General features: G+C 39.2%; 1 protein-coding gene across 2 annotated transcripts in view; it reads right to left on the bottom strand.

Moving 5' to 3' along the window:
- Positions 1 to 12,924, bottom strand: part of GNAI1 (G protein subunit alpha i1) — an 82,397-nt gene extending 69,473 nt beyond the window's left edge. Inside the window, exons 1-2 of one of the 2 annotated variants that reach the window (XM_037836513.1) lie at positions 12,787 to 12,924; positions 12,033 to 12,197 (exon numbers count right to left, since the gene is read on the bottom strand). In XM_037836513.1, the coding sequence (XP_037692441.1) occupies positions 12,033 to 12,150 (118 nt within the window). In that variant the 5' untranslated portion in view covers positions 12,151 to 12,197; positions 12,787 to 12,924. Of the gene's footprint in view, positions 1 to 12,032; positions 12,479 to 12,786 lie in introns of those variants that run through there. The other variant, XM_037836512.1, reaches the window with a different exon arrangement.
- Positions 12,925 to 13,218: the final 294 nt, after the last annotated feature.

Here is a 13,218-nt window from a genome sequence, read left to right as displayed (position 1 = left end):
ACGTCTTGGAAGCCAATCCAACGTGTCGTCAATGAAGGGTCCGCATTCATCGGGGGAGATAATGGTCATGGTGCAGCAAGGAGGGTGACAGCAAACCTCACAGCACAGCCCTGGCACTGGAGCAGGGTGTCAAAGCGACTGGGTATCAGTATGAGTTTTGGTTTAGGATGATCAAATAGTCTGGAAATAGTGGTAAAAGTTACACAGTATTGTCAATGTACTTAATGTCAAAGAGTTCTCCACTTAAAATGGTTAAAATGATTTTTATGCAGCACAAATAAAAGTAAAGTAACTTTAAGGAAAAAATGTACTCCAGTGGTTAACATTCTAAATGTAGAGAAAACGTTTACAATATTTTTGGGATTCAATATCATTAATACCATTCCAATCCACAACACCCCAGCACATTGGGACCTCTGTGGAATTGACACAACACATAATCTTCCACATGCTTGAGGGGACTGGAGAAGACAGGGCACTGGAGCTAGCTAAGACTCTCACTACCATGGACTGGCTCTGCAGCAGACTCCGGCCTGGGGAAAATAGATCAGGAGATCCACAGTATTCACGAGCACTAAAGGGCAAGAAAGACGGTCCTGGCCATGACGAAGATGTGAGGTAATGAACCAACAAGTATATTCACACTTCGGCAGCACACTTCACACTGCCAGAAGATAAGAAATAAGCTGCCTGCCAGGGACAAGGGCACAATGGAAATCAATGAGGAGATCCCCAAAATAGTTCTAGGAGTCCCCACCAACACAAACACACACCCCAAACTCCCCTCTCAACACAAGCAAAGACCATATGAGCAAAAGATGGATGGAGGGGAAAATTAGCACAGAAATGAAGGCAAATCATAAGATCAGTGTTGCTGGATCATAAATTGTGAGACTGAAAAATAAGTAAAATATTTTAGCAAATAAATTCTCTTGAGACTGTTGATTTACTGGGTGTGAAGGCAAATGAGGAGTCAAGAATTGGTGGTGTCACCAACTAAGTAAAAGAAAACAGGAATAAGGAGAAAGCAGTTGGATAAGGGAGTGAGAGATGATGACTTTTGTTTTTGGACACAATGTATTAAGGTAAGTAAGAAATAAACATTCTGTTTGGCATGATGCAAGTTTTGGTAACAGATGGTGGTGTTAGTAGCAAAATATTGAGAATGTAATTAATATCACTGAATTGTACACATGAGAGTGGTTAAAATGGGAAACTATGCTGTACATATGCTACCACAATACAAAGAAGGGAAGTAGGAGAGGAGGGAGGGAGGAGAAAGAAAGAGACCTGCCTCCCACTCCCCTCCCCACAGGACTAAAAGAAAACTGCAGCCAGCCCAAGGTGCACAGGATTCACACAACCTACGTTCTAGTTAATGAGCTTATTATTAACTGTAACAAAAAAATTACAGGAGGAAGAAATCTACCATGAGATACAGACAATCACCATAAATAGATGAACCACAAGAATTTCAAACAACACATTTCTCAGAGAGACAATGACATAGATATGGTATAATGAAAATGACTGAATAAAAAAACAAGCTAGCAGAGAAATACAAGAATAGAATAATAAACTATTTTAAAGGCGTACTAAAAGATTTCTAGGAATGAAAATATCACCATTAAAATTTAATACTCCATACATTAAAAAACAGATTAGATAATTACTGAAGAGAGAATAGTGAACTGGGAGATATATAAATTGCACAAAAGATAAAGAGATTTAAAAAAAAAAAAACAGAGATAGGTTAAGAGATACAGAAGTTAAAATAAGAAGCACAACTTACACATAAAAGGAACTCCAAAGAGAAAAGAAAAAGAATAGGCACATTATCTTTTTAAAAAATATATAGGTGTGGGTTACATGAGTATCTATTATTTCCCAATGCCTCTGTAACAATGAAATAGTCTGCAATTAAAAAAAAAAAATTTTTAATTTAAATAATGAATGGGAAGTGAGAAAATAAAACTGTGAGCGCAGCCTAATATTTTGAAAAAAAAACAGATGAAAAAATAATGCAAGAGATTAGAAATTATTTAAAGGGTTTATGAAAGTTTTGTTTGAATTTTATTACTTTTAATGCTGGGCATGACTTAAGCATGGTTCTAGACCAGGAAACAGGAGTCATTAAAGAAGCATGAAGATGGTAAAGCAAGAATCACAGTGGACGGAGAAAGATCCTGAAGTTAAGGGAGGACAGGTGAGTGGGAACAAATGCAGGTTGCTGGTCCTGAACTAGGGCAGTGCAATTTGATCAGTTACAAGTTTCTTGACCAGGACTTTCTACCAGCACAACACACTCTTTGCATATATTTCTTGATCTGGTTGCTGACTTCACTGGTGAGTTTGTGAAAACTTAGTGAGCTACCAAAAATGGACCAATTTTAAATTGTATGGAAATAAATGCAATTCTTGAAATTATATTAGCTTCAGAACTACCTTCATCTCATATAAGATAATAAGGTAATTTTTTCTAGAACTACCATCAACCCACAAGAAAATAAGGCAATTTTTCTGACATCCATTATATAATATTGATCTTAATATTGGTGTACTCACAGGTTCAATGCCTCTGAATACAATCAAGATGAAAATTAGTAAACCTTAAGAAGAGACTTTAAACTAAGAGCCATGTGTCCAAACAAAGGGGGAAAGCAGCATAGATTAGATCATCAGGTTACTGGAAAAAATCCTAGATTGCATGTTAGATAGACAAGGTAAAAAGAAGAGGAGTTCCAGGCAATTCAATGCTAAATCTTAAGGGACTCCTTCTAAAACCAATTTAGAAGACCAAGCTCTCAATCTTGGGGCTTGCCATTACGAAGCTTGCAAACGAGAGGCTAAGCCTACTTGTAATTGTGCCTAAGAGTCTCCCCCAGAGAACCACTTTTGTTGTTCAGATGTGGCCTCTCTCTCTCTAAGCCCTCTTGGCAGGTAAACTTACTGCCCTGACCCCTATGTGGGACATGACTCCCAGGAGGGTAAATCTCCCTGGCAATGTGGGACATGATTTCGGGGATAAGCCTGCACCCGGTATCATGGGATTGAGAAAGTCTTCTTGACCAAAAGGGGGAAGAGAAATGAAACAAAATAAAGTTTCAGTGGCTGAGAGATTTCAAATGGAGTCAAGAAGTCATTCTGGAGGTTATTCTTATACAATAGTTAGATATCCCTTTTTAGTTTTTAGTGTATTGGAAAAGCTAGAAGAAAATACCTGAAACCGTTGAACTGCAACCCAGTAGCCTTGATTCTGGAAGACGATTGTATAACTATATAGCTTACAATGTGTGACTGTGGGATTGTAAAAACCTTGTGGCTCCCACTCCCTCTATCCAATGGATGGACAGTTGAGTAGGAAAATGGGAACAAAAATTAAATGAACAATAGAGGGGATGGGGGGATGGGATGTTTTCAGTGTTCTTTACTTGTGTTTTTATTCTTATTCTTATTTTTTTTTGAAGTAATGAAACTTAAAAAATTGATTTCAGTGATGACAGCACAACTACATGATGGTACTGTGAACAACTGATTGTACACTGTGGATGACTGTAGGGTATATGAATACATTTCAATAAAACTGAATTGAAGAAAAAAATAATAATGCCAAGATAAGTTATATACCTAAGGAATTTTTAACTTGTTTAAAAGGAATACTTCATAATTTAAATTTTTTAAAGTATGGTGGGAAACAAAAATATATGTGTGCTTTGATTATGTCATGAATAAAATTTCAATACATTCATTATTTATATTTAAAAAATTATTAAAAGGCAGAAAAATTATCACAGATTCAATGCTTCATTGCTTCTACATCCAGGTTACTACCACTTTTCAAGAGATGCTTTTTGCTTTTCCCGTTAGATATTAATTCATGATAATTCTTGAGTTTTAATAGGAATCTCTTTGAGTCATCAGTACAGGGAGTTTCAGAAAGTTCTTTAAATTTGTGGCAAGTAATCATAAACTCCCCTGAGAAATAGCACATTCATTTGAATCAGCGCAAATAATGTTTCACAATTTATACTAACAGCTTTGTTTTATTTTCAAGTAAGATAAAAGGCAAGTTTGCAAGAACCATTGTGTTTATTCTAAAAATAGGCAATAAAAAAAGAGAAAATTACTTTTAAAGCATTTGCAGAAGTTTCCAATTACTTAAAATTGACAATATAGAATTCTCATCATAGCACAGATATTTACCTGGTCTAGTCCAGGCAGGGAACCGGTTAACAGACACCCAAGACCCACAAGAAAGCTATGGTGGGATCTGAAACCAGTAATTAAGAATGATTTTGTACTTCTCAATACCTTTGCAACACACATACCCTCTGCTAAGAAGAAACAAAGGATTTACTGTCCATGACCATTATGGGATTAAACTGCAAAGAGGCAAAGAAAGAAGGCTGACCCCCAAGAGTCTCTAAGGTATTTATAATAACAACTCATATTTATTAAAAATGTATATGCCATGCAATGTTCTAACTGTAGGTGACTTAGTCCCCTAACAGCCCTATGAGGTAGATATCTTTATTACCCTGCATTTATAAAAGAAAACTGACCCTTACAGAACTTGGGTAACTTGCCTAAGGTCTTAAGGGAAACATTTTACTGACAACTGCCTTTCCCTATCTGGAGATTCTCCTTACAGAGCTAAATACATCTTGTAGGGATAAAAGCGTCATATCTGGAGAACGTAACAAAATGCAATTCCTTGACAGCAAAGTGTCATCTAAATCCTAAATTTCTGCACAACACAGAGCTTACAACCAATCAGGATCAAACAGTATACATAGAAATACATTTAAAATGTTGACAGATTTATAGCTACAATAATTTCTTAGAGTTGTGCTATGCCTGCCACTCTACAAGATCAACATTAAAACCTCCAATATTAAGGCTCACTTCCCCAAACATTTATTATTATTCCATTCTTCCCCTATCTTGCCATTATGAAGAATTATTTTTAGGTATACATTTTATTTCCCTAAGTAAACTGTAAATCTTCTTAAGGATTTTCTAAGTCTAAGGTGTAACTCAACATCAGAAGATAAAACGCCCTTTACAATTGCCACCAACGATAATTCTCACAAGGATAGGCAAGACATAAACAGCAGACTGGTGGTGACCTTCTGAGAGCGCTGGCTCCCAAAAGCCAGCTTTATCCACACTCACATCATCCTTGTGTGAAAGAAGGTGGTGAGAATATAATCAATTCCTTGTTACATACACTGCTGGATTAGCTTTAAGTAAGCAGTCGAATATGAATGTATGAGGTAGCAATGGAACAGTACTGTTGAAAGAAGTGCCCAAAATATACAAATATAAAAATCACATTATACTCTACAATTTAATTTACCAAGAGTCACAATATTTTTTATGATCATGCCCCAAGAATGTGGTCCCCCAAATCAATTTCAATTTTTAGAACTGTTAGGAATAATGTAGTAGGTTTTAGTTACTCTAACCAATGAGATACTGTGCCAGTTTGAATTTATTTTGTCCCCCTAAACGCCATTATCTTTGATGTAATCTTGTGTGGGCAGACATTATCAGTTTTGATTAGATTTCTTTGAGTGTTTCTTTGGAGATGCGCCCCACCCAACTGTGGGTGATGACTCTGATTGGATAATTTCCATGGAGGTGTTGCTCCGCCCATTCTAAATTGAACAGTGGAGCCATATAAATGAGCTGACGGGCAGAGGGAACTGAGTACAGCTGTGAGTGATGTTTTGAAGAGGAGCTACAGCCAAGAGGGACACTTTGAAGAAAGCACAGGAGCTGTAGATGAGAGACCGTTTGAAAATGGCCATTGAAAGCAGACTCTTACTCCAGAGAAGGTGAGAGAGGACAAATATCCCAAGTGCAACTAAGAGTGACATTTTTGAGGAACTGCAGCCTAGAGAGGAATGGCCTGGGAAAATGCCATTTTGAAACCAGAACTTTGAAGCAGATGCCAGCCACATGCCTTCCCAGCTAACAGAGGTTTTCCGGACACCATTGGCCATCCTCCAGTGAAGGTACCCGATTGCTGATGTGTTACCTTGGACACTTTATGGCCTTAAGACTATAACTGTGTAACCAAATAAACCCCTTTTATAAAAGCCAATCGATCTCTGGTGTTTTGCTTTCTGGCAGTATTAGCAAACTAGAACAGATACATATAAAAAAAAAAGATAAATGAGGATCTGGTAGGCCAAAATTCACTAAAATTATCCATGGCACAAGGAAAATGTATCAACTTGCTCCTTTTAAAGGACTATTATTCAATAGATGGCATGTCCAAACTTAATGTTCAATAACCTATCCTTCATTCATTCAACCAATATTTTTTAAAGGACTATCATGTGTCATTCTATTAAGTGATAAACAACCCAACAACATTCATACTCATAGAAAGAGATAACAGAAAATTAAAAATAAAAAAGTAAATGCACGAGATGATTTCAATATGGTATAATTAGGATACACAGGAGAAAAAGAAGATTCATTTAAGATTCATAGATAAAGAATGTTACCCTAGTAGGGATTACACCCAGAGTCTCACCTCATGAGTGATTTAGATGATTAGATTTGGGATTTTTGAGCTGATGAGATTGTGGGCCTTGAGTTGATACTGCAATGGTTTGAGACTTTTGGAGATGTTGGGATGGGTTGAATGCAGTTTGCATGTGGGATGGACATGAATCTTTGGGAATCAGAGGGTGGACTGTGTTTGGCAGAATAATGCCCTCCCCCAAAGATGTCCACATCCCAAATCCCAGGACATCGGAATGTATTATCTTACATCACAGAAGAGACTCTGAAGAGGTGACTGAGTTGACAATCTTGAGGTGGGGAGGTTATCCCAGATTGTTAGGTGGGTCCAATTTAAGTAAACGAGGGGGGCAAAAGAGTGATCCCAGTGAAAAAGATGCCACTGACAACTGCTGGTTGCTGGCTTTGAAGATGGGGGAAAGGGCTATGAGCCAAGGAAAGCAGGTAGCCTCTAAATACAGGTTGGAAAAGACAAGGGAAAAGACTCTCCCCTAGAACCTCCAAATGGAAAGAAGCCCTCCCAACATCTTGATTTGAAGCCAGTGAAACCTAATCTGGATTTCTGTCCTTCAGAGTTGTAAGATAATAAAGTTAACGTTGTTTTAAGCCACTAAATCAGTAGTAATGAAAATTCATTTAAAGATTATTTTTGATCTGTTTCTGATAAGGCTTTTAATTAATATTTAACAGGTTATAGCAGAAAGCAGCCTAAACACTAAAGTGTTGGGCACAGTTAGGCTCTAGCACCATTTGAGATCTGAATGTCACCAATGTTCCCCTCTGGTGCTACACATTGGGTAAATGCCCCCCCAAGAAAATGCCCTCATTTTAAATGTGACCAATACATTCAGGTCTTCACAGACAGATATGTTGTATTTTGAATTCTTCCAAGACAGTGAAACATGAACAATAAACTAAAAATTAAGATTGTAGCTGAACACTCAATATTTGTTTCAAAAATTACAGCATGCTTTTTCAGGCTTAAATAACATCTTCCACTGAGACAGGCATCATATTTCCTGCCATTGATAAATTTGACACATTAAATTATTTTAATTACATTAAAAAGAGGTCAAAAAGAAAGGTTATAAAATAAGGTTTACCTTTCCCCACAAAAAATCAAATTAATATTTTTAAAGAATAATACAACTGCAACATAGCCAACCGTCCTTCAGTGAAATTTTCTCAAATTTATCTAACTTATCAAATAAACATGAAGACTATGAACTGTTGTTATTAACATGAAAAAAATTTTCAAACAAGTTGCTTTTACTTACCATGTGTTTATTTTGGTCATCACATACTTTTATTTTTCCTTTTTTATTTACATTGTTTTTCTGAGTAGTACTTTCTACTATTTATACTGAAAATGGCAAAGTATAAGGCTTATATTCCAGGTAAGTCAATAGTCTACAAAAGATTATTTGACATAATTAAGAACTACAAAGCACATGATAAGGTAGAAGGATTGCTAGAGATATGAGAATGACGTCAAAGATTCTGCCCCTCAAGTTCTTATAGGGCAGTCAGGAAAGAGGCAGGGCATAAGATTAAACAGTAATAGAGAGCAAATATGCTTTAACATATGCCAGCGAGTTAGCATTTGGAGGAAGTTGCCCTAGGGAAAACAGCATAAGGATAAGGCGAAGCCAGGTCTAGAAGAAAATATTTATTCTGCAGGCAATGGAGAAGTCAACAAAGGTTTCTGAGCAAGAAATTAGCACAATTTTTTTAAAAGATACCCATGATTAGAAGAATAAATCAGATAGAAGAAAGATCAGAAGCAGTAAAGTATACTGGAATTAGGCTGCCAGAGGCAGAGAAGAACTTGAATTATGAAAGTGAGAATAAAAACAGAAGATAAAGAAAAATCAGTACTTTCAAAATACACTTTATACACTTTTGTACTTCCTTTGACTTAAAGTAACTGCTAATACAAGGTATACCAGTGAGATGTTGAAATAATACCATTTATTCAAGGAAATGGGCTTTCTGACATCTAAGATCCTGAGCCAATTCTAAGGAAATAGCTAAAGCAATACAAATACAAAAGTCCTATAACGCTCATTTCTCAACTAGGAAAGTCATAAGGCAAGTTCAAAGAGAGCAAAAAAGAGTAATGTTATAGCATCCAAAATAGCTGCTTAGTGGCAGAAATGGAAAAATATCTAACAAGTGGAAGAGGTGCAACTCCTGATCTCATTTTCACCTAAGCTGTAAAAACTTAAACCAATCCAAAGAAAGATAAAGAATATGGTTTTTGTCTGTTTGTGGGGGTAGATGGGTTGAAGGGAAGGATTAATGAGGTGGAATGAAGGAAACGGATGCTCAGATCTTTGGAGTAAAGGATTTATGAAAATTCTACTTTTACACAATCTAGCCTCTTACAACTTAGAAAAATTAATGAAATAATACATAGTAAGTACCCATATGTACACTACAATCTTACTGAAAAACAGCCTACACCTAATGATACCTTAAAAGGATAATAAATTAGGGCATCTTCAAAAATAAAACACCAAAGATAACAATAAAAAGATAAACACTAAAAAGATGCTTTCCGAAAACAATTAGCCACATAATGGAAAGAAAACTTTCTTTATTAAGATAAGTTTCTATATTTAGGATTATTGTTCTAATATTAAAATAAGCCTAAAAGATTTAAACCATTCAAAAGCTGACCTAATTTCCTTTAGGTCAGTGATCAGACCACATCCTCCCTTTTTTAAGGCCCAATTCACTGCTCCTAATGAGGACAGTAAAATACTTTAGATTTTTTAAAAAATTTATAAGATACCCTATACCATGTTCTTTTTACTAATTATGTGCAAGCCTCGTGTCTATTTTCTCACATCAGATGCCTAAAAAGACCACAGATTCCTTAAGAGAAAAATGCACTATAATAAACTACTTAATATGCAGTATTTTAGAGCCTTTGGATTTTAAGTAGAAAAAAAATCATTTGATGGGAAAAATAAAATAATTAAAGAGGAAGAAGACGATGTCAAGTGGAAGTGACATTGGTTACACCAGCTACCTAGAAACCATTTTATATTTCCATAGTTGATTCAATTGACATATTTTATATGGAATGATTTTATTGAGCTGTTTACACATATGGCTTTAAACATCCAAAAGAGAACCAAAGGTCATGCATCACTGCCAAAGTCAAATTAGAAAAAAAAAGTTTTCAAACATTCTAGGAATTAAGATTTATGAAATAAGTAAACCAGCATTCTGTTTATAAAACTAGAGTGTAGAAACTGGGCAAAAGTATAGAGAAGAATGGGAGTGAGATAAATAAGGAACAAGTGGAGGAGAAAGGAATTTGACAAGATTTCTACAGAGGGAAGAGAAGGAAGAGAAAGACAAGAAAGCAAGAAATCAAAGCTAGAAAACAGAGTTGAAGGAATTCACTTACCTAACACAAGTATTTTTTTAAATCATTTTGAAATACTCTTAACGTTATTGGTATGGAGAAATAACAATTTCATAAGTTTTTCTGAAAACCGTAACTCTGCTGCACCTTTCTCATAACTCTCACTGTAGACAGCTGTACAGATGGAAGTTCTGGTTCTACATTACACACTCAATTACATTTCATTGCTAATCTTCACCAGTGATTCTAACACAGGGTTGCTTTTGGCCACCAGAAGACATTTCGCAATGTCTGGAGATATTTTGGGGGGTTAATTGGAGAGTCACAATCTAATGAATAGAGTCCAAAGATGCTGCTAAACATTCTGCAGTACACAAGAAAGCCCCACAACACAGAATTATCCAGCCCAAAAAGTCAATAGTGCTAAGGTTAAGAAACTGTTCTATTCTGAAAACACCAACTCCTCTGACCTTTATGCTAGCCCATCCCTCTCTAACAGTCATCTAATTAAAGCCTAAAATGCCACCACCAATTGCTTTAAACATGGTAGATGGCTGGCTCAAAATAAGAGTCACACTGAAATATCAGCAGGAGTGTAAAAACTGCAGAACTTTCTAATCATTTTGTTTCGTTTCAGCTTTCAAGCACAGTCAATTCACAAGAAGAGCAGCCCACATGCTTCAGTGGCAAGCTGTGTCTCTTCTAGGCTCAAAGACACTAAAAAAATGGCCTGGTAAAATATTATATTTCTAATAAATGTAAAAACTTAGTAAACAGTATCAACTGAGAAAGACATGTTGGGGGGTCGGGAGGTAGAAAGACATCCAGGTCTTTAAAATGCAAAATTATTTCACAGTTTGCTTGCAAAATGACTGAGATCATTATTACTTTTAGTCATGCCAAGTTTGCTGCTTCTAAGCCTACTAGTGATGGGAGAAAAAAAAACCCACCATTTTTTCTGCAGTCAATAAACCAATGAAACAGAAGTCTACTGAAAACAGGTTTGTGTAGTATTTCCCTTTTATTATAACTTAAAAAAAAAAAAGCAATCGCTGGAGGTGCAAATCAAGAGTCCGAAAAATCCCTCATGTACCTAAAAACTGGGGTGGGGGTGGGGGGACAAGCAAATAAATTCAAATCCCAACTCAAAGATCTAAAAATCTTAACCTGCGAATATGTCCCTATTATATCAGAGTCAAAACCCCGGTTTACTCTTTTTATGCTCCGTCCCCCCGCCCCCCAAACAACTGGAAAAGACCTCCACGTAGCGTTTGAGAACAGTACTAAGAACAAATAAAAGCCTGGCGTGACCCTGGCAAACCTCATTCGTCAGAAACCATGGCATCAAAAGAGAATCCAGTTGTCCGGCGTGACCCCTTCGCACCTTTCACGTCGTTTTTCACCATTCAAGTATCCTGCCTTACCTATACTACTGAAGCAAATGTAACCCAACTTTGGTGGTTTCCCTGCTTCCCCGGTAACAAAAAATCAAGCATCCAGTGTAGCATACTTCCTTACGCAGGGTAAATAAAATCAGTGCTCTTTTAACACTTATTGAATCACCGTAGGAAGTTAACAGCAAAGACACATTTCAACCGCACACAGGCCCTACAAAGGTGCACTGATTTCACGGAACGTGGCACTTCTGACAAGGGAAACCACAACCTTGTCTGAAGGGTTTTCCGAGGGGAGGAGAGGGGTGCTTTTATTTTCTTGTCGCGAATGGCCCTTCATCTTTGTAAGTCTGAGCTAACTTCAAAGAAAAAGGTTCACAAGCGATCCGCCGCCTTAAAATCGCTTCTCGGCTCCTTGCAGGGACCATACCAAAGCACTGGAGTGAAGTGGAGCTCCTGCCCCAGCAAAGATGAGTGCTCATTCTCCAGGGAGGAGGAAGAGGACTGGGGAGAGGAGGAACCCCCTCAGCTCTGCACCACACACTACAGACAGGCTCTCGCTGGAAAACCATCCTCGGGCGCTTCGACACGAATCCCTTCGGGTTTGAAAACGCCAAGGACCCCGAAACGGCCACCTCGGGGTGCCGCGCATAGCCAGCCAGCCTGATCCAACCGACCCCCAAACCGCCAGCCGCCCCGATGTCCCGCCCGGCTGCCCTTACCGAGCAGCAGCAGCTTGACCTCTCGCGCCGCCTTCTCGCCATCCTCGCGGAGGTTCCGGTCGATCATCTTACTCCTTTCCACCGCCGCCTTGTCCTCGGCGCTCAGCGTACAGCCCATTGTGCCAAAAGCGAGAGATTATCGTCGCTCCCTCCACGTCTGATGTGCTACTCGAAACACAGGTGATTTTTTTCTTTCTTAACGCGGTGGTTCGAAAGCCTCCCGACGTTGACCAAACCCCCACCACCACCCACTTCCTAAACGGTCTCTCGGACCTAGGAAAACGGTCTTTGCAAAGGAGCAGGCAGCCTTGGTCGGCTATGCCTAAGGCCGGCCTCCGCTCCGGCGCCCTTCAGCGTCCCGAAGCCCGGGGATTTGACGCTCTGGTTTACCAGGACTGCCGCCCTCCCTACCGTGGCCGCCCCACAGCCTACCGAAGCCGGGCTGAGCTCGGCGTCCGCGCGCCGCCGCGGCACCGCCCCTACCCGCCCCTCCCGCCAGCCCGGGACCACTCCCAGGGCGCGCTCCCGTGCATGTGCCCTCGGACAGCGCCCCCCTCCGGAGACTGCGCGCTCCCGCGATTCCGCCGTCTCCGGCAATCGCGCAGTCGGCGAGGTCCAGGGTCCCGGGTCTGGGCGCCATGCGAGCGACCCCGGAGCAGGGAACTGCCCCGCGAAGCTGGGGCCTTCAGGCCTTTTGCGCTCCCCTTCCCGGCGCCCTCCGTGGGAGTGGGGTAATATCTTTCCTCTTACTCACACGGACGGATCGGTGCAAACCTGCCCCTTCGGGAAGGGGTGGAAGAGCTGCCGAAGTTGGAAGCCCGAAAAAGCTGGTCTTGGGCGTTTGAGCAGCCAGGCAAGGCAGCCAGGCGAGGGTTTTTAAAATGTAGAACCCCTGTTGGCTGGCTTTCAAGGCTGTGGGAAATAGAGGGAGCTGGAGAGGAAATGGAGCCGCGGTGAAACCAGAGATGGGGACTGTGGAGAGCAGGAAAACTCGGAGGGGTTTGGGGCGGCCGTGACAAGTGGGGGTAATCATAGTCAACAACTTTCTTACTTTTTTCCTTTCCTTTCTTCCATTCATTCTCACTTTTCCTTTTTACAAGAAGAAAACATTTCGAATAATTTCTTGGTAACCTGCGAAAATGTGAGGAAATAAAATCAGAGTATATAAAAAAAAATAAAGCAATAA

Source organism: Choloepus didactylus, chromosome 5 (genome assembly GCF_015220235.1).
Source record: "Choloepus didactylus isolate mChoDid1 chromosome 5, mChoDid1.pri, whole genome shotgun sequence".
NCBI classification, from domain to species: domain Eukaryota; kingdom Metazoa; phylum Chordata; class Mammalia; order Pilosa; family Megalonychidae; genus Choloepus; species Choloepus didactylus.
This window is presented reverse-complemented; position numbering and strand designations above follow the sequence as displayed.